The 25,390-nt window shown below is 38.8% G+C and overlaps 2 protein-coding genes across 4 annotated transcripts in view; one reads left to right on the top strand and one right to left on the bottom strand.

Moving 5' to 3' along the window:
• The window catches only part of LOC106078540 (uncharacterized), a 187,743-nt gene that overhangs the window by 34,531 nt on the left and 127,822 nt on the right, over nucleotides 1-25,390 (top strand). For all 3 annotated transcript variants that reach the window (XM_056037941.1, XM_056037942.1, XM_056037943.1), the window contains one exon: nucleotides 10,658-13,435. In XM_056037941.1, coding sequence (XP_055893916.1) covers nucleotides 10,658-13,435 — 2,778 coding nt within the window. The remainder of the gene's footprint in view (nucleotides 1-10,657; nucleotides 13,436-25,390) is intronic.
• Nucleotides 16,939-24,654, bottom strand: LOC106073268 (uncharacterized). Its single transcript, XM_056037946.1, has 2 exons — nucleotides 24,478-24,654; nucleotides 16,939-20,320 (listed from the first exon to the last, which is right to left on the bottom strand). Exon 2 carries the CDS (start codon nucleotides 20,310-20,312, stop codon nucleotides 17,223-17,225), a length of 3,090 nt encoding a protein of 1,029 aa, XP_055893921.1. The 5' UTR covers nucleotides 20,313-20,320; nucleotides 24,478-24,654; the 3' UTR covers nucleotides 16,939-17,222.

The following is a 25,390-nucleotide window of genomic DNA, read 5'->3' as shown; positions in this document are numbered from 1 at the left end:
CTAACGTATTCTATACCCGAGAATTCAGCAGAAACCACAACGGAATCCGTCATCACAATTGAGTCAGCTGGCAGGAGAGGCGGTCTCCACACAGAACGTCATGCTCACATAAAAGGTATAGGAAGGAGTTCCCTTGAGTGCGCGGCTTTCAGCCGATTAGATCTTTGAGCGAAAATGTCCGGAGGCCGTCACCTTGATACATGGTAGGATCAACCCCAGAATGAGCTCGACCATTGAGGAAACCTTCAGGCAGATTTGATGTCTCGTGAGTATTTGGTCCTGGCATGACCGCTGGGAGAAATCCTCATTGGCCATGTGGTTTCACGGGGATGACCTGCCACTTCAACCCTCAGTTAACTTCAGAGTTCTTGGCTGCTCTTTAGGTTTGATATAATCTTGTAACACTTTCAACATATGCTCGGCCTTGGGCCTCGACTTTAACTAACTTCAAAATCAAATGCGAGCTATCGGTAACAGGGATATAAACATTTTTCATCTGCCTGATCTTTTCTGAGAAGTTTGTTTAGACAGGCAGATGGATGGGGAAGGGGGTGGGGCTACAGTGGGCAAAGACTTCCAAGAGTCTTCGATTCAACTCTAAGGACAATTACGAAGATGATCGTGGGCGTTACTGGAGGGAAATAGGTTTACCCCCATTGCACCCCCTCCAAAAAAAAAAAAAGAACTACTTCTGATTTGTGTGTTTGTGCGTGTGCGGTCTACACGTTACCCACTTGATTTGTAAAATGGAGGCGTTTTCCTTCTCGATAGGGCGGTCGTAACATGTCTTGAATACATGACAGTAATATTGCCTGTTCGTTCGCTGGCCGCGCCCTGACAATTTATGCACAAAAATAAAAAGACTTGGCGTCGTCCTGAACAAAAGCCATTTATGTCACGTGACGTGTGTTACAAGCGGGCGATTAACACTCTTTGCGCCTTGAAACACATGTTTGGGGGGTGGGGGGAAGGGAGTGTAGAGGTATGTGTTTGACAAGATCAAGTTCTGAACATAAGAAGACCATCACTGACAATAATTCATTGGCGAATTATTTAGTTCCGTGAAAATGTACTGATACTCTCTCGAACTACCAGACTGCGCATCGTAATTTCTCCCACATAGACAAGACCCGCTTCATAATGCTCCCCCGGCACATAGGGCCTACACGCTCTCATATTTTGGGCACATTAATTTTAGTAGCACTTTTAATTATCCCCCCCCCCGGGCCAACAACAAAAACTTAGTCCTTCGCACACATTCCAGTTCCCCTGTCTCCATTTCTCTTGGTATTTTGTTCTCTTGGTATTTTGTTCTCTTGGTATTTTGTTCTCATTTTTTTTATTAATTGTAATCGTTTATTTGACCCCATTTGAATGTAGCGAAATGACAATAAATCTAGATTTTCAATGCTTTTAAGATTTAATTATTTATTTTTACAAAGTATAATTCCTTGCCCGTTTCCTCTCGAAAAAAAAAAAAAAAAAGAAAGAAAAAGACTCCAGATCTTTCGAAATGAACCGAATACAAACTCTGAGGCCCTTTTTATTAGAAATATCAAAACAAATAGTGAATTGAATTTCCTCAGTTATAGATCTAATAGTTGTATAGATCCAGGGCTTTTTTTGTGACGGTATGCACCGGTACGGCGTACCGGCACCTTTTTGAAAAAAATTATTACTTTTCTTGTATTTTAACGTATATTATTATTTTTTAGTAGTTAAAAGTTAGGCAATCAACTACTAAGTATCGGCTCCTAATCACTGAGTACAGGCACCTATTTTTTTTTTTTACAAAAAAAAAAACAACAACACTGTATAGAATTATGTGAAGCCTACTAATCAATTTCTCACTATGCAATTACTAATACGTAGGACCAACCTTTCTGCAAAATTTATAATTAAACACTTTACTTTGGTACACCAAAATCATTAAATAGTCATTGACAAAAAAAAAATTATTTGTATTAGATCTAGGTAAAACAAATTCATGCAGTGTTGTTTTTTTTTTTGTTTAGTCTATTTTGAAATGGAAGCGGAAATGACGTAAGGCCTATTAAAAATAAGTAGTTTTAAGAAAAAAGAAAAATGTTGTTTTAAAAATACAGAATTCGTGGTACTTTAAAAAAAATGCTTTATTTGTAGACTGCGGCGTTTTGGTGAAACTACCGAAAATTAAATACAAAGGTTTGATAGAAAGCTTGCGGTATTTCGCGAATAGCGTTCCCAAGGTTGAGATTCTGTCAGAAACCGTTTTTATTGAGCATCTAGGACAGTGATTCCCAAAGTGGTCTATATAGACCCCCAGGGGTCTACGAAGACCTCCAAGGGGTCCACGAAAGTAAAAAACTAAATTGGGGGTCCATGAGATGCCCACGGGGGTCTACGATAACAGATTTCATTTAAGCACATTATATGTTCACATTCCACTAATGTAATTATTGCATACACTAATATATGATTTGTACCTTCGTTAATCCTTTAAATATTTATCCTGCTATTCAAATGAAAAATTGTTGTAATCAATTTCAATACTTATTTAAATAGCTTAATTTTGTCTACATGTAACTAATATTTAGAACAAAAAAAAATGTAGACAGTACATCATTAATTATTTAAAATTGGGATTCATTCTTTCCTTTTCCAACAAGCCTAAGTGACTTTTTTATGACGATATGAACCAGGTTCGCTGGAAGATCTTCTGAGACAATGCTACCCTGACAAAAATAAAGATTTTAAAAACTTTCGAACACTCAAAGTTCAAAATAGACCCGCAAAATCATAGTTCGACATCATACAGAGAAGATGATGGTTTGTTAGCGTCTTACAAGATTTCTTTTCTTATAGAAAAATACGGAAAACAGCAAAGGTCAAACATTGATTCTAACAGTCGTTTTACACAAACCTACATCTGTTATTATTAAAAGAATTTCTTTAAGCAACAATACAGTTCAAGGTCGCTTCGGTGGCATGAGTTATAAAATTAAAAGCTTCTTATGTAAATCTTTGCAAAATACATAAATACAGTTTGGTCTGACAAGGTGTAGCGCTGTGTGCTACAAACTATAAAATGGTCACCATCTCATCTCATCTATGCCTGTAGTCCCTTCTGGGTATAGGTTACCAACCAGCTTCATCCAGGCATCTCGGTTCTGGGCGAATCTCTCCAACTGTCGCCACGTCTTGCCCATCTGCTTCCAGATCGCGGAGACCTGGTGAACCACCATCACCACCATGAAAAAAATCCAACTATTCATCAATACCTGCCTGATGAAAATTCTTATGATCCGCTGGCCAGACAAGATTTTGACTGAGGAACTGTGGCAAAGAACAAAGCAGCAGCCCACTGAAGTAGATATCCTTCAGAGACACTGGAGATGGATAGTTCACACCCTTCGCAAGCCTGGATCCAGTATAACAAGGCAAGCCCTAACCTGGAACCCCCAAGGAAAGAGAAAGAGGGGACGGTCCAGAAATACATGGCGCTAATGGTCACCGTCTCCTTATATTTCCTTAGGGTTGACACACGAGACCTTTTCCATGTTTGGGTATAGTAGCAAGGCAGCAGAGGTTTGAATTCAGTTTTCCTTCTGCTAGGTGGGTAGCAAGCCAAGGCAAATGAGCCCTTCCTGCTCGAAGTTCACTGGTTTAGGCTCCAGTTACTCGCCTTTGACCCATCTCCTGTTAATGAAAACAGTTCAGCAGATTCAACATTTGAGCCACACGTGAAAGATCAAGAAATACATGAGAAACTGCTCTTTGCGAAACCTTTTACAATGATACTTAAGGCATATTAATTAATTAAATAATATTTAATGTTGGAAAGACTACTTCATAGAACGACAAATTTGTATATTAAACATAATATCCTAAGTTGTGTAGTTTAAAATTACTTTTTCACTCTTCAACTCACTACAGTTAGAAATTTGTTTAAAAAATGTTAAGGAATTTGCAAAAATGTGCAAGTTGAGCAAGTTAAGCAGGGGGTCTACCGAAAACTAGAAAACATGGCAAGGGGTCTACGAGACAAAAAAGTTTGGGAACCACTGATCTAGGAGGTAAAAAAAACATGTGTACGAAATTTCATGCGAATACGTACGGCAGTTTAAGAGATTTCGAGATCAATGAATCAGTCAATGAGGGGTATTATCGCTTATAAATATATCTTATCTTATCTTATATAATACAGACGTTACTTCAAAAAAGAAGACGATTACCTCCTACGCGTCATGCATCTAGTCATGCATGTTAACCAATGACTTAAATTCTGCCAAGTCACTGGTTTCCCTGGCTGGCTCAGGCAACCCATTCCATGCTCTAATATATAACACAAAAATCGCTCCTACAGAAGGTGGTTAACTATATAATGGAAGAATAGTCTTCTTAAAACTATTTTAATGTTATTTTTTACATGTAAAAGTTGTTTGTACATAGGGTTTTGAAGTGTAGATCCTTAAAAAGAACCTGTCTTCTTTATCTCTTAACCAATTAATTCATACCAATGTTCTTTGGAATAACTTGACCTGATAATTGGTCCAGGTCTTGTCGACTTTTGACCTCTTTGATAATTACAGAGGTTAAGACGTGCACTATGTCACGGACCATCAAATAAAGAGACGTCTGCTCTTTGTTTTTTTTTATTATTCCCTTTTCTTGGTTTATCTCCCTTGTCTCCTTATGTCACAATCTTTTAATGGATTCAAGTGTTTTTTGTTTTTTTTTTGAAAGTTCTGACAGGATATAGTAATAGAAAGATATCAACCAAATGTCTTCTGTTTATACTTGTATGCAAGTAAGTCATTCGCTTTGCCATCTTATTCTGTTTATTGGAATGACCGTGTCATCTGTTATTGCTTTGGTATGCGCGTTAGACATATAGTGTTTAGTTTTTGTTAAGTTCTGACACCATTGTTGCCGGAATGATTTGTGTCTAAGACATCTCTATTTGTGCTCTAATTTCTTGCTGTTATTTAACCGCAAAATCTACGACCGTTACTTAGATCAAGCTTTAACACTTAGAGATCAAGAATTAATCCAGAGACATTTCAAGGCTGTGGGGGCCAATAAGAATAATAATATCGTGATTATTTTCCTTACAGTTTACAGCGTTCTCTAGAAAAGGAAACAGAACATTATACAATGTAGATCAGAGTTTCTCAAACTCTGACTTGTGATGTCCCACTAGACCAGAAAAAAAAAGTATTAATCCAGGGACATTTCAAGCCTGTGGGGGCCAATAAGAATAATAATATCGTGATTATTGTCCTTACAGCGTTCCCTTAAAAGTGAAAACGGGGCAGGATACAGTGTAGATCAGTGTTTCTCAAACTTTAACCTGTGATACCCGCGGCCAGAAAATTTACTTTCGCTCCGCCCGCTCCAACCAGCTATGGCAAAAGGGGTGGGGGGTCAAGATCGGAGCACCAGCGTCAAGATTTTTCCTACTTTCTGAGCTTCAGAAATTCCTGGTATATCCAGCGTACTATTCATCCTAGAGAGAAAAAAAATTGCGGGCCAAATAAAAATAAACTTGGGGTGGGGGTAGGGTGGCACGGTCAGGTGCTGAAGTTTGATTAACAAATGTGGCGCATACAGAATAAGTATTTCTCTCCTTAGCTTGATCACCGTAAGATCGGGGTGATTAGCAACACATCTTACAGAATGTAGATGGACTTTTCTTTTGTTCGCGTTATACAGCGCGATGGCACGTGACTTTGAACACATTTGACCTATGAGATGTAAGAAAGACGGATAGAATTCTATTTTCGCATTGGCGAAGACGTACTAAAATGTCTTTTCTCAAACGAACGATTTCCATCAATTTTGTTGCCGAAACAGAATGAAAGACTTTATTTATATAGAAGATTTAACGATGGCTGTTAATTATATAATTAGATGTGTCAAACATTTGTAATAATGCCGTTATTTACTTGATTGATGCTCATATCTGGATTGATAAGAACAATGCAAGTTCAGAAGATTTTTGGTACTTAAAAAAAAATACCGCCATCCTTTGTCGGCACAGTTTTGAGAACCACCGATCTTGATGTTTCTTATTTATACGTAACTTAAGACTTAAAAGAAATCTTGAATGGCTTTCTCCCATGCGCCCCTTCCCAATCTTGATACATTTTATTGCTACTTACATTTATTGTGTGCATAGATAATCTAGTTAACTATATAATCTATGGTGTATATGTGATTGTGTGTTTCGATGTACTCTGTGTGTGTTACATTCATTGCGAGTGTGTATTTTCTGTATAGTTTGTATCCCCGAAGTGCATCTTTGTACGTTTGATTGAATTAGACATTTTCAAATCTGTCAGTGTACAAGGTACCTAGCGAGGGCTGATAATGATCCTTATGTACTTATGGACATAGCTAATAGGATTAGTCTTTCCAAGAACTCTGTTTTAATATCTGGTGCGTGCCCTGTTGGTAGGCAACATGTCGAAGAGATAAAGAGTGAGTACCCTGTTGGCAGGCATCCTGTCGAGGAGATAAAGAGTGAGTGCCCTGTTGGTAGGCAACTTGTCGAGGAGATAAAGAGTGAGTACCCTGTTGGCAGGCATCCTGTCGAGGAGATAAAGAGTGAGTGTCCTGTTGGCAGGCATCCTGTCGAGGATATAAAGAGTGAGTGCCCTGTTGGCAGTCATCCTGTCGAGGAGATAAAGAGTGAATGCCCTGTTGGAAGGCAACTTGTCAAGGAGATAAAGAGTGAGTGCCCTGTTGATAGGCAGCTTGTCAAGAAGATAAAGAGTGAATGCCCTGTTGGTAGGCAACTTGTCAAGGAGATAAGAGTGAGTGCCCAAGTGGTAGGCAACTAGTTGAGAAGATAAAAGCTAATGCCTATTGCTAGGCAGCATGTCAACGAAGCAAGGGGAAACGATTCATGGTGTAAGCGAGTGATGTCCACTTGTTGTGTCAATGTGACGAGGAAAAAATGAAAGAGGGGAGGAATAGAGTAGGTGTGTGTGTGTGTGTGGGGGGTTGCTGAATGAATGTGTGTCCCCATGCCATGTCCTTTCAACGTGTTTTGATCACGTCCAGCTGTAAATGACATTCACTTGTCATCATCTCTCGCTTTATGCATGGACGCCTAGACCCTGTTTAGCACTTTCATTATTAGATATAAAACCACACTTTCATTATTAGATATTAAACCACACCTACAATATTAGATATAAAACCACACTTTCATTATTAGATATTAAACCACACACATAGTATTAGATATAAAACCACACTCTCATTATTAGATATAAAACCACACTTTCATTATTAGATATAAACCACACATCAATTATTAGATATAAAACCACACTTTCATTATTAGATATAAAACCACACTTTCATTATTAGATATAAAACCACACTTTCAGTATTAGATATAAAACCACACTTTCATTATTAGATATAAAACCACACTTTCATTATTACATATAAAACCACACTTTCATTATTAGATATAAAACCACACTTTCAGTATTAGATATAAAACCACACTTTCATTATTAGATATAAAACCACACTTTCATTATTACATATAAAACCACACTTTCATTATTACATATAAAACCACACTTTCATTATTACATATAAAACCACACTTTCATTATTACATATAAAACCACACTTTCATTATTACATATAAAACCACACTTTCATTATTACATATAAAACCACACTTTCATTATTACATATAAAACCACACTTTCATTATTACATATAAAACCACACCTTCAGTATTATCAACGTGAACTGTCACAGCAACATTGCTACAAAAGTTGAAATTTGCAAAGTTACTTATCAAAATTAGAGTCTAGTGATGAACTCAATGGGGGAGAAAAACAACAAAGAATGTAATATCAATTAACTGTAGATTTTTATCTAAACTACATCTTATATACATACATGTGTATTGAAAAACAATGAAGCTTGGGTATACATAGAGCATTCGCACACATCTTATTTTACTAAATTGAGTAAGAACCACAGCCGAGATTTTTACAATGTTTCTATGTATGTAATACTAAGAACTATAACCCAGATTTTATGTTGCACCCATCCTTAACTCTTTCTCTAAACTATTTCTCTCTAAGCTAAATGGATTTTTGGACTTATAAACTTGAATTTGTGTTGGTGTAAAAAGAGCATGCTTTCTCCTACAATTCAATACCGACTATAACATTTTCTGATAACAAACAAAAAAGTTATTAAAGTTTAATCGTAACAGGATAGTGAAATACAAATGAACAAAACGAACAATGATATGCATGTGGCAACAATAATTACAGAGAGAGAGAGTTAATCTTTGGGATACAAGACGTTACCATTCAATAACACCAATAGTAATAACCACAACCGAGATTTCTCAAACCGTTCTAGCCACTTATTAACTAGTGCATAGAAATAAAAATATAGACGTATTAAAAAATTACGATAGTTGGGGGAGGGGGCGGTGAGCGATTTTCCTTTTTAGAAAGCCAGAACGTCTAAGAATAGTCCAATTTAATATTTTTTCTACATTATTTATTTAGATTGTCTTCCATCTTAATGGACTTCAACTACTATCGATAGTGCAACTATGAAGAAAAAAAAGATGTAAAATAAGAAAAAACAGATGAACTTTACATCATCTGCCCTATAGACCACAAGGTCTGAAGGGGGAACTAGTAAGGCCGGGTTCACATCTAACTTTGCATTCACTTGCACCTATCCTTTGATCTGCTGGACCGTTGGGTCACTACACAGGATCCGTCAACCTTCTTTCTCCATTCTTATCTCTCATTTGTCTTTTACATATATTCGGATGTTCTTTCTGAAAATATTGAAGCCTGCCTGGGTGGACCACTTCGGGGGCCGTGTAGAGTCCACACAAACTGCCCTTGTAACTTTGTTATGTTTTACGTTGCTGTAACTTTAATGTTGTATGAGATATAATGCAATATTATGCAAACAATACAAGTAGAAATCGCCTATGTCTTGACATCTATTTTATGCCCCATTTCATTAATTTTTAAAAAGCCTATATTAACTCGCTCCGTCTGTCTGTCTGTCAATCTGTCTGGCTTTTTTTTCTCCCACTTCCCATTCACGGGTCAAGTTGAACTTTTGTACAATTACATTGTCAACGACAACACGTGAATAAATGAAAAAATTCAACCCATTTGTTTATTAATTAGATCTAGTGGTAATTGAATAAATTTGTTGATACAAAAGGGTAAATAAATCTTGCAGTGTTGAGAGATATGGCAGAAATTCAGATGTTCTTTCCCTTATATAAGCTTTGTTTAAATTAAAAAAAAATATTTTGTTAGTTTTAGAAGGTTTATATACTGGTGAAAACTTTCCTAACTCCCATTCCAAACCTATTGAACTCGTGACCAGCCGTCTCAGTACACAAACACATAGAAAGCTGCGAGAACGTAGTCACTGAGTGAGAAGAACTATTATGGATGAACTGCTATTTTAAGATCAAGGGAAGCAATTGTACCAATGTAGGACAGCTGAGTCTTTCTATAAGTTATCTCCATCTTACATAAGCCAAGACAAACATATAAATAATTATTTTACTTGAAGCAAGAAAAGCTTATACTTTTAATTGCTTGTTTACCTTTAAGAAAATAAAACCTTTACCTCCATATCAATTGTTAGTTAAAAATATGTAATTGTATACATCCTCTACCTCACGATAGTTCCGCGGAACACAGTTTGGGAAACACCGCTGTATACTGAACAATGTAAACATTGAAAATGAAAAGGCAGTGGTAAACTTTTAATCTGGTTAGAAGAAAAAGGTTTTATCTTTAGAGGTACATCTCACATTGGGGAGTCATTTAGGCCTGCTTTATGCTTTTTTTTTTTTTTTTTCAAATATATTTTTACATTTTCAATATAACTGAAATAAAGTTTTGAACTCAGAAATTGCTCATTTAAACATTTTGTGTATTTTTTACAAAGCTTATATCAACTCACTCTGTCTGTCTGTCTATCTGGTGCGATTTTTGTACTCGTTATATCTCCCACTCCCCATTCTCGGATTTAGCTGAGACCTTGCACAGTTATGCATTGTTCCTAACAAAATACGAATCAATCGAAAAATTTAATAATTAATTAATGGGTGGTAATTTTATTAATTTAGTTTGATATTGATTAAGGAAATAAATAATACAGTATTGATCTATTTGACTATAAATGTACAGTTATTCCCCTTTGTTAAACATTAAAAAATATTTTGCTTGTTTATTATTTGTAATGTATAAGTACGTAGCTCTGTGTACGATCTTTTTGTCTATGTGTGTCTGTGTATGATCTTCTTTGAGTCTGTGTGTCTGTGCATGATCTTCTTTGTATATGTGTGTCTGTGTTTTAGTCTCTCTGTGACGCTAAGTCCTTGTGGCAAACTTTTTTGTAAGTCTTCTGTACTGTAACTGAGTTGATTTTCTGTGTGCGTCCAGCGTGTCAGAAGATCATGCCCAGTGCGTGTTTCATGTCCAGTGTGTGTGTGTATGTATAGACTGCATCAGTGTTATGCCAGACGTGCTGGTTTCATTCAGTGTTTACTGTAGTCTAATTTTGTCGAATAAAGCCATGTTATTGGTATACTAGTATTTGTTGTTTCAATACATCTTCAAATGTTAATCTTTTTTTCCCCCAGGTTCCTATGACATTTTGCCAAACAAACGACACTTTCTGCCTTCCCCCCGCGAGTATCAAAGATGAGCCCCAGAGAAGGGCCCCCCACAATGCAGCCTCAGCCTACCACAGAGAGCCATCGGCTCGAAAGTTACCGTCTCGCCCAAGCCGTGACCTAAATCTAAGCAATCCAGCTCACCTTCCAACGAAGGAGAAATTAAAAATGTCAAGAGCTGAAGCCTTAACCTTGAGCCATGCCGCTCCAGAAGGAACAATGGCGGAGTGTGGAGACAGAAACTTTGAAATCTCAAATCAGAATGAAGATCTAGAGCTCAACAGTCTTCTGCTGAGCCTTCAGGTCCTGAGCCAAACCTGTGAGAACCTCTGCAAAAGCAGCAAAGTTCATGGCGGCTCTACCAAAAAGAGCAACAGTGATCGATCGTTCGCAAAAGGTAGCTTCACCAGAGATAGCCGCAGCGCTGAATGTCCGTGTGACCGAGGCGTTGCCCAAGGAGATTTATACAGAAAAGGCGACTGTAAAAGCAGTTGCAGACTGCAACTAGACGTCTGTGGTGGAAACATTAACAATAACAACAGCCTCCAAGAAGTCTGCCAGAACAGAACCTGTTACCGTACTGTGAATCTGAATAATGGGGCAGACACAGGAATTGACCAGAAGTTGAGCAGCATTGTCGACGAATGCAAAATACCTAAATGTAATAAAAGTGGCAATTTGAAACAACTGCCCTTTGTTGTCAGCGCAGTTGCAGTTGACACGAGTGACGTTGACTCGGGGGTCGTCGGTGTGAAAGCCGGCCTCGTAGCACCAAGAAGCAGCCCCACGCAGTATTTTGAAGACATAAAGGGATTCGAATCTATGAAAAATCTTGAAAACATCAAAGAAGACAAGTCCTGTTTACATGCCGAGGACGCATTGAGGGACTCCAGAAAGACACATCGCTATGGCTTGGAAAATAGTGATCCATATAGCGGAAGTGACGAGCGATGTGAAAGCTTGAAGCTTTTCCAAGCAGATGTACTTACGGTCCTGACATCATCTCTCTGTGATGACTTAAAAATTGATGCACTGATAGGCAAAGAAGGATCAGATATGGACCAAACGGATAACTATGTCAGCAATGCAAACATACACGAGGACAATAAAGAAAATACACGCGAAATCCAACACGATGTCGCCTTTGTATTCAACGTTTCCAAGAGTGATAAGAACGTTGGTGTTCCCGATACGAGCGAAACGACAATGCCAGCAAAGGAGGAGAAACCGAAAAAGAAAACTCGAAGACTGAAACCCTCGTGCCAGCGCTCGAAATCTCTGCACAGAGAGAAGTCTCAAGAAAAGCAAGAAGATAAGGCTTCAGAAGGCTCGAACTTAGGCGGCAGCCTGCGAGAATTGGCGCACTTAAACATTGACGTAAGTCAGCAGTTGGTGGATGGAAAGCGCGTGTTCTTGGTCAAGGACGCTTCCCCAGAAATGCAGATGATAGTCAATTCGTTGACCCCTGTATTATCCAGGAGAAGTCGAGGAAGAAAAAGTGGTCTGTACGAACACGCCCCTGTCAATGAAAAGATCCTTCTAAGTTATGAAGAGCAACACGCTAATGGTGGTGAGAGATCAAATCATTTAACCAAAGACGAAGAATCAGCTTTAAATTCATCCAACGTGTCACCTAACGAGGGTTCTCTTCCCAATACTTGCTTAGGTGCAGTGTCGAAGATCTCTGAAGACTCTGGATTTCCATCCATTTCTAAAGACTCTTTTCATCCTAACGAGCCATTCTATCCGAGTAGAACGTCACCAATGAAGAATGCATCTGCTCAAAGCTCCACCAAAACGTGTTCTAACAGATTCAATGGAAGCGTTGGACTTAGAGCGTGCACCACTGACGATTGTATTTTGGACAGCGATGACCTTACGGCCGAGCTACAAGAGAATCAAAAAAGCTTGATTATGAGTCCCAAGCTATCCAAAACTTGGCATGGAACGCCGAGCTTTACTAGGTACCGTTCTGGTCCCAAAATGGGCCTCGGTATATTGCAGTCAGAGCTACACCAAACAGAGGAGAGAAAGAGCGCTAACAGCTCACCGCTTATGCCCCACAAATCGTCATCCAGAGAACAAGCTGGGTCAAGCTCGCAACAGCATTCGCAGACTTTGCCAATCATCTCACGCACGCTTCTAGACGCAATGCACAAGCGCTACTGCGCCCACCAGTATTCCAACAACTACCAAACGCTCCAGCCTTTCACGATGCTCAAAATTGACCCCGCGTCATCCTCTGGCAACCAGGCGATCACGGCCCTGCGCATAGAGCCGTGCTCAGTCCGCGACCACGAGGTGCACGTCGCTCCGCCGTCGCCCCAGTTCATCGCCCGCCTCCGTCAGCTAAACACGGAGTTTAAAGCCAACAGATCCACGGGTGGTCAACTCCTGCCTTCTCGCTCACGGCTCCACCTCGAGCGGGGACAAGATCCACAGGAGCGTCAGGCGACACCTCCGAAACACAATTTTATCGCTCTGAATCTAGAGCACCAACCTTTGACCCCAGCACGCCAACCTCTGACCCCAACACGTCACTTCTCTCCAGAAAAGTCACACAAGACAGGTGCCCACGTGGAATACCAATCCAATTCTACTTATAACTATCCGCATGAAAGATCTGCACAGAATGATGACCAGAGCGCTTCGAGCTCCTCTGATGATGTCTTCGGAAAGCATAGCTCTGTGTGCGATGCGTCATCGAGCGGTAATCCCCCAGAAGCGTCGCCCTCCTTGCATAAGGTAAGGTCAAGATATTTTAAGATTGCTTTATAGATACTTATGGACATTTGCTGTGATTACTTGAACTCTGTTTTTCAAACATTAAATCAACAGGAACATTCACATAAATAGAACAGACACAACATAAAGAGTTCATTTAGCGGCTACACACAGACGTCCCGATCATTTTCATGTTTCCTAGTCAACAAGTAACACTGGTACAGTCTGACCGAGTAAGGAACGAATGACTTTTGTACCGCTCTGTTCTAGTCTTGATTGACAGAAGTCGCCCACTTCGCGACGACTTGACTGTAATTATTATTGGAGCGGGTGGCTGGTGTCTCCCAATATGTTTCCGATTTTGCTGAGACTTTTTTTGTTCAAAAAAGTTCGTTTAAATATGGTAATGTGGGCGATTGAGTGCTTGGGGGGGGGGGATGTCATAACCCTTAATTTTGCTTTAACACATTTTTTATTCCACCTTAAGACCTTGCGATGTATACGGCAGATGACGTAAAGGTCATCTGTTTCTGTGTCCCACGGTTAACGAGGGTGTCGTACGACCAACCGGCTTGACTTTTCCCTAACTAATGTCAGGTACACATTAGAGCTGGGTGGACTCAAAAGCGCTCTAAATATCCCGAAATTCATAATCCCAGTCATCGCCGAGATTTGAGCCCTGGAACGTGGTTCGGAAGCCGAGCAAGCGCTTTACCACTTAGCCACCGCGCCTTTTTTACTTTAGCAATATCCTTTAAAAATATTATGTAAAAGTGTGTGACTTCTTTTTTATTTTAGTTTATTTATTTTCTACAATAATTAGCATGAGTTGTAATTCAAGTCGAGGAAATAAAAAATAATAAAATAAATGCCTTAAAAAAGCGATCACGGTAACATTAAAACAGATACCCCCCTTCCTTCTCCACCCCCAGGCCCCCAACCTTCTCCCCAACTGGTCCAGACAAGTGGTAAAATCATAGCACATCGAGAAAGCTAAAAGCATGAAATAGAGCTAAACAAAAACAATTGCTAAAATATTTCTAATGCAAAGATGTAATATTGTTGGTCTAGATCAGGGGTCGGCAACCGTTTAAGTCGGAAGAGCCAAAAATTACAATTTACAAAATCTCAACGTTTCTAGAGCCACAAGATTTTTTTCTTCCAAACAATAAATAGAACTCGCATAATAAAGTGTTTTTTTTTTTATTTTAAAAAACCCGAATCTATTTATTCATTAGAAAAAATATCATTTTATCATTATATAAATAGTGTTTTACACAACAAATTATATTATATATATTTATGGTATTAATAGATAATTACTTATTATTCAAGTATGAAAATTAACCATTCACATACAACACTAACATGTACTTCAATAACAAACAATTGAGCAAACAAATTCAGTGGTAACTATGGCTTTGTATGGTTTTGGAAAGTTTGGATCAATTTGGCTCATAAGTTGTTTTTAGTTTCAAACACGACTCTTACTTGACTTTTCATTATATTCATGCAAGAGAACGCTCATTCACATCAGATACCGATCAGACGTTAGTCAGTCTTTCAAATGTCAACTTTTTCACCTGACAGTTGCCATCTGGAAGAGTATTCCATGCGTCGAATATAAGTGCCTCATCTCGCGGCTTTTCTTTTAAAGCAGTCCACTTTTGTTGCGTTACATACATTTCTGGACCTTCAACGCTTAAAACTTGATTTTCAACCGCTACACAAAGCTTTACTTTTTACATCGATCAATTACATGTCTAGAGATCCAGTATCAATTGCAAATGGCTCGATGTGGATTTCGGTACTATTAGTGTTAAGATTTTTTCATAAATGCTACAACCGTTGTGTTTGTTTTGAATTGCTCAGATCTGTCAATAAATTCATCTTTAAATTTGACCGCTCTACATAATATCTGCAAATAGAATACATTTTTCTTCAAAACAAACGAATTCTTCTACCAAAGCATAGGCTGGGTTTCCTTGCAACTATTTGTTGTTCTCTAATTCAGGTTGATTAATTAATGCCTTTATCATTTAGAAATGTATTTAATTCATTCAAGCACAAAGCAAAACGTTTCAACACCTTACTTTTAGAAAGCCATCGCACTTTTATTGTAAAGAATGAAGTCGGAATACTGAGTCTCCATTTAGTTAAGAATTCTTTAAACTGACGATGGTAGAGTGCTTTTGACAAGATGCTGTTAAAAATCTTGATTACTAAATTCATGACCTCAACTATTTCGGTTGGAAATGTTTGGACACAAAGAGCTTCTTGGTGTATTATCCAGTCAAACGTAAGAATTTAGTGGTTTATTTTGAGTCAAAGAATCTTAGTTGCCCCTTTATTTTTTTCGTCATACAATTGGCTCCATCAGTAGCTATTGAAACGATTTCATTATATTGATTATATTGTCTTCAATGTATTTTTGCACGACATTAGCTGTATTTTCTCCTCTAGTTTGTCACGAGACCGGTAGCAATCCTAAAAGTTCTTCTTTTGGACCTTGGGAAGACATATACCTGACCAAAAGGGCAACTTTAGCCGTGTCTTTTTGTCGCAAGACTCATATATATCAAATGATGAGGCAGAAGAAAGTTGATTATCTTCCACCTGCAAATAAGTTACATTTCAAAACATGGGGGAGGGGTGCGATGAATAGCGAGTACAAGTGGCTGAGAGATAGAATCAAATCAGAATGATTTTTAAATGTTTTTTTTCGATAAAAAAAAATATTTGCTCATGGAACTAAAGAGCCGCAGCTTAACATCCAAAGAGCCGCATGTGGCTCGCGAGCCATTTTTACAGAGATTAGACGATCAATTCCATTGAACTACAGGAATTAATCATTACCGCTGCTATCATTTTACACCTATGCGGCCGGTGATGTGTGGAAGAATTTTATTTGGTTCACAGTCCGTAAAAGATTCAACATAACTGATGTATGGGATGGATATTTTGCTAACCAAAATAAATGTTTAAAAAACGTACGGAATACCTAGACATTTACAGCCATGTATCTCAATACAATGAAAATTACTTCCTTTTTTCGATATCAAACAATTAATTAATGAACTATTTGTTGTTGTTGTTTTTATTTGTCTGTGTGTTGCTGCGACAATAAATAATTTCTCAGAGTTTCAACTGAATCCCAGAATGGGAAGTGGGAGAAATAACGTGTTCGACATTTGTACCAGACAGAGTTGATATAAGCTTTGATATAAGTCGTTTACGATACACTTGGTCACGTAATGGTAGCTTCCGGGTCACTTGTTAGCGCTATTTAAGTGTGTATTTTGTACGTTTTGCTTGAGCAACTTAAGCCCGCAGGGACGTCCCATGAGTTTGTAAGTCTTCTAGTCACATTCTTGAAAGTCTGGTTTGTCTTATTTTTATTTATGCGAAATTCATTCCGAACTTGTATTGTTCTATAGGCGACGACACAAGTCATTGTACATGTTATAATCAGTCATGGAAATCACATAGATCTTGATAAAAAAACAAACCCAAAACAAAACAAAATCGCTTCAATCTTGTACATTTATTCAGGTATAACAGTAACATACATTCGCTTTAAAATACGTTTACGCTTCATCTATACTGAAACATTGAAACAGGCTAACCAGCCTGAGAAAAACGGAATGGAATGATGGTAATCCTATTCCACAATTAGATTGTTATCAACCTTTCAAATTCTGGGTTCGATTTTTTTATGCTAGTAGACTATCTCAGGTTTAATATACGTTATTGCAAGCTGTACCGAAATACAGATTTAGGGAAGAAAAAACAACAAGCTCTGGGTATTTCAACTGTGATATCTTTTGGTATTCACTTTAATTCTTGTGGGGTTTTTGGATTGACTTTCGCTGGCGATCGGCTTCTGTCTCGTGGATACTTTTATGGTCACCTGGTTCAAATCCACTTCTTGTTCGTCCCTTGAGCTAGACGTGGGGTTCCTTGAGCGCCCAGTGTTGGGATGGTGAGGGTGCGTAATTTTTGGCGAGAAAAGCCTAGACAGCGTCCTGGAACAATGATAAGACGTCTGCGTGCCCTTAGGCGCCTGAGCCGAGATTTTGGGCTCGGGTTTCGGGCTGACCCTACCGCCGTGCACGTAAGACTTGACGCGAAAGCCGTTTTGACTCTGTGATTGACCAAGTCCCGCGGAGGATGACGATGTGCTGTATTTGGGCTCACAGAAAGGTTTAATAACTATTTTCGCTTTCGCCATTTCATCCGGCTTCACGTTGTCAGGCGGTTTTGTGCTGGCGTACTCCTCCACCAGGCCCGCGCCTTCGCTGAAGTCGTAGCTGTGATTGCACGCGTCCTGCGCCATCCTCGGCTCGCAAACTGATTCATTGGATCCTTTGCACGGGCCAGCTGAGTGAAGGGCGTATTCGCGCTGGCCGTAGCACGAGTTTGCTGTATGATTGCAGTGCTCTTGGAGACATTTGAGCTGGTTACCTCCGTTGTGGAGAGAACACGAAGTCACAATGTATGGAAGGCAACAGCCTGTGTTTTTTAAATCATCTTGCGACATGGCACATTGAATGGAAGAGTCGAGACCTGGATCTTCAGTGTAACCTTGTGACAAGAACTGTTCTTGGACATTCCAATCTGATCTCCGATCGTCGTGGCGAGACATCCGACTCTTCCTGGGTTGGTCTGCATAACTAAATTCTTCTTGGTGTACAGCATGACTCTTCCTATAATAACCTGGTTGGTCAAGATTAGGGTTCACGCTTTTTCTGGCTTTATCTTGGTAGGGATCATCCTCAAAGCGCAGATTTTGAGGGGTCATGCTTTTTTTGACCCTATCTTGGTAGGGATCATCCAATTGCGGAGAATGGCCAGTTTCGTGAGGAGGGTTCATACTTCTTTTGCTCTGATCGTAGTAAGAACCACCCTGAGGGGACATGATTTTGCTGTTTTGATCTCGGAAAGAAAAGCCGTCTGGGGACATGCTTTTCCTGGTTCTAGCGTATTGATCATCATTAAACTGCGGAGAATTGACACGATGTGGTGACATGCTTTTTCTGCTTTGATCGTAGTAATGATCGCTAGGATGGGCCATGCTTTTTCTGCTTTGATCGTAGTAATGATCGCTAGGATGGGCCATGCTTTTTCTGCTTTGATCGTGGTAAGGAGACGTGATTTTTCTGGTTAGATCGCCATAAGTAGCCATGCTTTTTCTGTTTTGGTCTTGGTAAGAATCAACCTGAGGGTCTATGCTTTTTCTAGTTTGATCGCCGTTAGGCGCCATGCTTTTTCTTCTCTGATTGAGGTAGGGATCGGCTTGAGAGGCTATGCATTTTCTGATTTGATCGTGATAAGCATCGCCATGATGGGCCATGCTTTTTCTTGTTTGATCGCCGTAAGGAACCATACTATTTCTGGTTTGATCATCATGAAGGGCCATGCTTTTCCTGCTTTGATCAAGGTAGGGTTCGCCTTGAGGGGCCATGCTTTTTCTGCTTTGATCGAGGTAGGGTTCGCCTTGAGGGGCCATGCTTTTTCTGCTTTGATCGAGGTACAGTTCGCCTTGAGGGGCCATGCTTTTTCTGCTTTGATCGAGGTAGGGTTCGCCTTGAGGGGCCATGCTTTTTCTGCTTTGATCGAGGTACAGTTCGCCTTGAGGGGCCATGCTTTTTCTGCTTTGATCGAGGTAGGGTTCGCCTTGAGGGGCCATGCTTTTTCTGCTTTGATCGAGGTACGGTTCACCTTGAGGGGCCATGCTTTTTCTGCTTTGATCGAGGTACGGTTCGCCATGAGGGGCCATGCTTTTTCTGCTTTGATCGAGGTAGGATCCGCTTTCAGGGGCCATGCTTTTTCTGCTTTGATCGAGGTACGGTTCGCCATGAGGGGCCATGCTTTTTCTGCTTTGATCGGGGTAGGATCCGCTTTCTGGGGCCATGCTTTTTCTGGTTGTATTCTGATATGGGTCTTCATCGCAGCCGATATCTTCAGCAGGTGCTTGACTCATTCTAGGCTCAGCATTAACTTGGTTGGTTTCATGATAATGCACAGGTAAGTGTAGGTGCTCTCCGTTTACCCTTAGCCCCAAGCAACAACTTTCACCGATTCCCGATAGTTGCGCGAGCCGGCAACAGCAACACAGTGCTATGCAGGGTGTGGCTGCTTGTGCAGCAATATCAGTCGGCTTATTGCTCTGTCTTCGGAACTCGTTCAGATTTGTATGGTGATCCTGGGCCGAGTTCATCTGAAATCCCGAGTCCAGTGGTATTGGGGTGCCTTCTCTTCCTTCCCATGAAACCTGCCTGCTGGCCTCAGCTGTATTCATCTCGCTTGACGGAAAATATAAATTGTTAACCAACTCTTCTTCGGGAACTTGGCAATAGCTGTCCATGCAATTTGGGTAATTCGGGCTCAGGCTATGAGAAACTTGAAACTGCTGTGTTGGGCGATGTTGACTATCGTCGTAATGAGCAGAGTACGATTGATCGCGGCTGTCACCCTGGCCGTGTGAGATCCTTCCGGGCCAGACAGTCTTTCTGGAGTCGATGGAATGCTTGGCACTATCATAGTAAGGGTTCTGACTCTTCAGTTTCGTGATTTGGAAGTTTCCGTCGTCCATGGACATGTTGTCCACAACGCTGAAACCCTCTTCCTCCATCGCAGGGGCCCACAGCAGCTCTGCCTGCTGGCATCGGTTCAGGATCCTGTCCATCCGATGCGGCTGCATATCCTCCGCTGTGGGCACCACCTTTTGGCTGCGCTTGTGTCTCACTGTGGCCGTGGCGGTGAGCACGCTCCGGTCATCTTTGTTGGAGTTGTGGACCTTGTCCAGGACTTTGATGCTGTGAGTGTTCATGTTCCTATGCTTGAAATGCCCAGATGGAGTCACATTTGTGCTGGCTCTGATAACATAGGTGTTCATGCTGGCGTCTATGGAGAGAAACAATGATTGATTAAACACAGAAATCGCTTTGAGTGATCAGAGTCATTTGGACTTTTTTGACTGGACCGGGCATTGTCGGCTATAGATGCACTTAATTTTAAGGCCCCAACATTATATTACATGTACATCTATAAACATCAAATGCATTTTGTTGATTTTATTTTATTCAGATGTGCAGAAATATTCATGCACGACAGAATCATTTTTAATCAATAAATAAGAAGCTATCACTACAAGCTATGCGTGTAATACGATATTCACATACTATAGTTATAAAAATGTTATTCTCCGATAGACTAATATGCAAGCATAATTTCTGAAGGTATTAAGAACTAGTTTATAGATTTATAAATCTAAACAAAATATAGTTATTTAAAAAAAAAAGCTTATCTAAGGTTAAGAACCGCAAAATCAATACCATGTATGCCTACTGCAGGAATAGTTTTCTTTTTTTTTTCTTAATAAAACAAAATTAATTAATTTTTTGATCAATTAATTGATTAACTAATTGTTTTTTTTTAATTGTGTGGAAGAAATAACGTTTACGAAAATTGTACCAGACCGACAGACAGACAGACAGACAGAATGGGTTGAAACAAGCTTTTAATAGCTGTATAGATCATGATAGAATACCGTTGAAATCGCCAATGCATGTTTTTAACTTTTCAAATACTCGCTGTACTGAATAACCAAGTGGGCACATTTAAGCATTTGTCTCGCTGGGCAATAATCTGTAGGATTAGAAGAAACGTTCTTTGTAATGACTCGTTCCTCAAACTACACCGACTCACCAGTGGCCAGCAAAGAAGTTTCACTAGCTTATAATATTTACAAATTTTATACAAGAGTAAATCAGGAAGAAACATCACTATACAAGGAGTAGCCAGTGAGTAGAATGATAGAAAAGCTTAAATAGGTAGGCTACCTTTTTCTATCGAGGGCCGCATTTTAAAAAAAATTCGGAATGGGGGGCCGCATATATATTTATAAAATATGTACTTGCAAGTTAGAAAAATAACCTAGCTGACTGAGTATAATGTCTATTATTTCACACTTATACTGAATTGACATATCATTTTTTACACTCCGGAGTTAGCAATTTCTGAATCTAATTTTACGAACATTACTTTCAATTCCGTTATAGTCGCATCACGAATGTACAGTTGCACTTAATGTGAAATATTTATCTTTTTTTTTTCACTTTTACATATTTTTTCGGAAGTATGGAACTAGTTTACTAGTTGTTATCCTTGTGACTGCTGTCAAATTACAGTCAGTCAACATTGGCCTTTTGTTACACTTGTTTAGTTTCAAAGACAAGAAAAATTCTTGTTCACAGATGTATGTGGAACCAAAGAACATGAAGGTTTAGCAGCAAAGTTTTTTTTAGTATGGAAATATAGCTTCTGGTTTCCATAAAACTCCCGTGGAAGAACTGACTGGAACTTCTCTTTCAGGTCATAATTTACTTGGAGCTGCTTCTGCACTAAATGGTGAGCTCAGGGTATTGAAAACTGGTTTTTGCTTTTCAATTCCACACTCAAGGAATGCACACAAGTCTTGTACTTTTAACCATTTCACTAGAAATTGTTTCACCTGTTAGTAAATTAAAATGACAAAACCTGTTTTCACTTGTTTGCCTGGAGAAATGGTGAAGTTCTGTTTGAAAAGATTTAACATGCACATACATTTCATTATGTAATGAAATACATGGAAGTCTGTCTTCCACTCTTCGTTAGAAATATTAGTAATAAATTCACAGTCAATGTCCTAAGCATTTCTTCCTTGATGCCCCATATTCTTCTCAATACCTTGCCCATGCTAAACCAGCGATTACTACTGTATACCGAGCTTCGAAATGTTTTGCTTCCAAATCATCAAGTACTTCTTGGAACTGCCCGTGGCTAAGGCCCCTTGCTATGATAAATGTGAGAAGGAAATATGTTTGAGATCCAATGTAGTTCAGTGCAAACATTTCCGTTTAGAGTTTATGATTGGGATATTGTTCATTAATAAAAAACAAAACAAAAAAAAAAAAAAACACTATTTTACTCAGTCAAAGCACGGGCTCCATCAGTTGATACACTTGCCATCTTGTTCCATGCCAACACAACACTTACAACTGTTGTTCATAGCATTCAATAAATACTGCCATGAGTTTGTGTCTTTGACTGAATGTTTCGAAATATTGCCAATAAGAATAATCTTCGTTTACTTTAAACTTTGAAGAAGACATGTAGAGACAACGTTGTTTCTTTAACCTCTTTATCATAAGTGATAAGAATCAAAAGTTTCAATGCTCTATGTAGATATTTACAATTATTTATTTTAATATATTTGCATTTTATATGAATATTTTGTGTTCGCGGGCCGCATAAAGCAGTCCGGCGGGCTGCATGTGGCCCGCTGGCCGTAGTTTTCCCGCCCCTGGGTTATACTGTTTCCTACATACATTAAGCGGACCATGTTATGCATCTAACAGGTTTACTCTATGAAATAGAAAGTGATTTTTTTTTAAATTGATTTTTCTGAATCTATTAAAGTCTTTATCACACTAGCTAAGGGGAGATAAGTCTTGTGTAGAGAATTAGGTCGTTGAATTTGAAAACTAACAAAAGATAACCATACAACCCTTTATTTTCTTAAGTACCTGTATAGCTAGGTGGTTGGCCAATCGGCCTTGAATCACGGAGGCTAGAGACCCTCAGTTCTAATTTAGACTTAACAACTTAAAAAAAAAAAATTGCTCTTGAAAAGGCAGCACAGAAACCTTCTCCCAGATTACCCCATCCCCCATTCCACTGTTCCAGAAAAATGATTGGACCCTAGCGCACTGAGCTTGCTATAGGCATTAGCTAAGCAAAAAAAAAACAAAACAATTAATAAAAATATCTCGAATTTCACACATTATTATTGTTAGTCCAGATCTATTAAAAAAATGAATTGCATTACTGATTCAAAATAATTGATATAATTTCACTCATTTCGCTTTGGGTTTTGTTTTTTTTAAAATAATTTTTACTTTTTTTATTCATACATATTTCTTGTTATTTGTAGATCCGTTTATAATAGCGATCAAACAATAAAGAAATGTCAAATTATTCGGCCCTGTTGTCAATTGAAGTGCTGATAGCTGTGGGAGCCTAATGTGCTTGCATGTCGTGGTACCACATAGTTGTCAGATCTCTTTCTATCTATATCTAAAGTACAGATCTAGGTATCTTAGTTGTTTAGAATTGTTACAAAGCTAATATCAACTCACTCTGTCTGCATTCAATATTCATAGGCTCTCCACTAGCAGAGTGGTTACCGTGTTGGCTTGAAATGCCTGAGACGGCTTGAGCCATGAGTACGAATTCTGGTCGTCCCCCCTCCCCCCCCCCCGTTTTTTTAATTTATTTTTATAAATGCTTTTTCCATAGCTAATATCAACTCACTATGTCTGTTTGTATGGTAAAAAGTGTGTACACGTCATTTCTCCCACACCCATTCTAGGATCAACCAGAAACTTCGCACAATTATGCATTGACATAGACAGGAATCTATTTTCTTTTAAGTTACCAGTTAGACAATTAATTACTGGTAATTCATTATTTTGTTGAATAGCAACAAGGGAAACTAATACTTCAGTATTCACATATATGGCTAAATTTGTTGGGTTTAGTCCCCTGAAATAATTGTTAACGCTATTTCTCCCTTACACATTTTCAAGTTGATCCTTTAAGCAATTATTTATTGTCCCTATCAAAACATGAATCAATAAACAAAAAATATTCATTTAGTCAATTAATTATTAGTAATTGATTATTTTGTTTGAATTGAATAAGGGAAATAACTTGTACATTATTGGTAGATAAAGTTTTAGGGACGGAGTTGTCACCCTTTCCAAAAAGCATATATATATATATATATATATATATGTGTGTGTGTGTGTGTGTTGATTTTGTTAGTCTCTAGAATCTCTAGATCTAGATAATATTTATATTATTATTATATAGAGGGGTAGAATCTAGTAGATGATACTCTACTGATTGTAACTGATAGTAGATCTATTTCTAGATGATCTAGCTAGTCTAGATCTAGAATCTAGAATCATGTAGATCTGTATTTAATTCTACGATTTGTTGTGTAAGCGACTACTAACCTAGTTCTATATTTATTCCAAGATGGCATTTATGGCGTGAGGGAGTAGATATTGCCGAAATTGATGGTTCAAATTTATATCGGCATCTCCACTCCCCCAATGGTCTAACTTGGGGACTCTACATTCATGGCATGGATGCCATTTGTATTTTACTGTTAACGTCATAATCTCGTACGTCATGACTTGACGTGTTTAGAAAAGAGAATGAAAAACTTGGAATTCCGCCTTTAACTTACGCTGCATTCTGTATACCTCGGAGTTCCACACATAGATCTAGAGATTAGAATACAAAAAACTGTTCTTTTTACTATGAAGCCCGTACAAGACACTGGCCCCAAAACACTCCAATAGAAAGAAAACTATATCGAGAGCTCCCTAATTAGGAAACCACTGCGCAGTTCATCTCATCTATTGGTCTAGTCATCCAAACGCTCTAACATAAACATGAGAACGAGGAAGATGAAGAAGAAGATGAATACTAAATGTTTTTTTTTCCCTGTCGGTTCTCGCAGATTAAACTCGAGCTCCATGATGTATGTGTAGAATGGTTTAACAAGTTAATACTACAAAAAGATTGGGTATTGGTTGAATGTACAAGACTGGGGAAGTGTGGGGAAGAGAGGGAGAGAGTGATCAAGGGGAAAAACAGGGGAGGGCGATATAGAGAAAGAGAGAGAGGGGGGAAGTAGGTAAGAAATAGGGGAAAAAGAAAGAGTGAAGAATAGAGAGAGAGCGAGAGAAAAAAAAACAAGAGAGAGGGACGATTGAGAAGGAAAGAGTAATGGATGTTTAAGAAAGAGGGAGGATATGTGTGGGGGTAACAGATGATTGTAAAAAAAAAAGGGGGGGGGTGAGAGACTTTTAAGGAAATAACCACTGGATAGTTTGGATTTTTTTTTTTTTCAAATCTTAA

This window comes from Biomphalaria glabrata, chromosome 8 (genome assembly GCF_947242115.1).
Source record: "Biomphalaria glabrata chromosome 8, xgBioGlab47.1, whole genome shotgun sequence".
Lineage (NCBI taxonomy): Eukaryota > Metazoa > Mollusca > Gastropoda > Planorbidae > Biomphalaria > Biomphalaria glabrata.
The sequence above is the reverse complement of the archived record's forward strand: the minus strand, read 5'-3'. Positions and strand labels throughout refer to the sequence as shown.

What these genes read in the sequence shown, in the direction of transcription:
- LOC106073268 (XM_056037946.1), bottom strand. Translation starts at nt 20,312, where the DNA reads ATGAACACCTATGTTATCAGAGCCAGCACAAATGTGACTCCATCTGGG.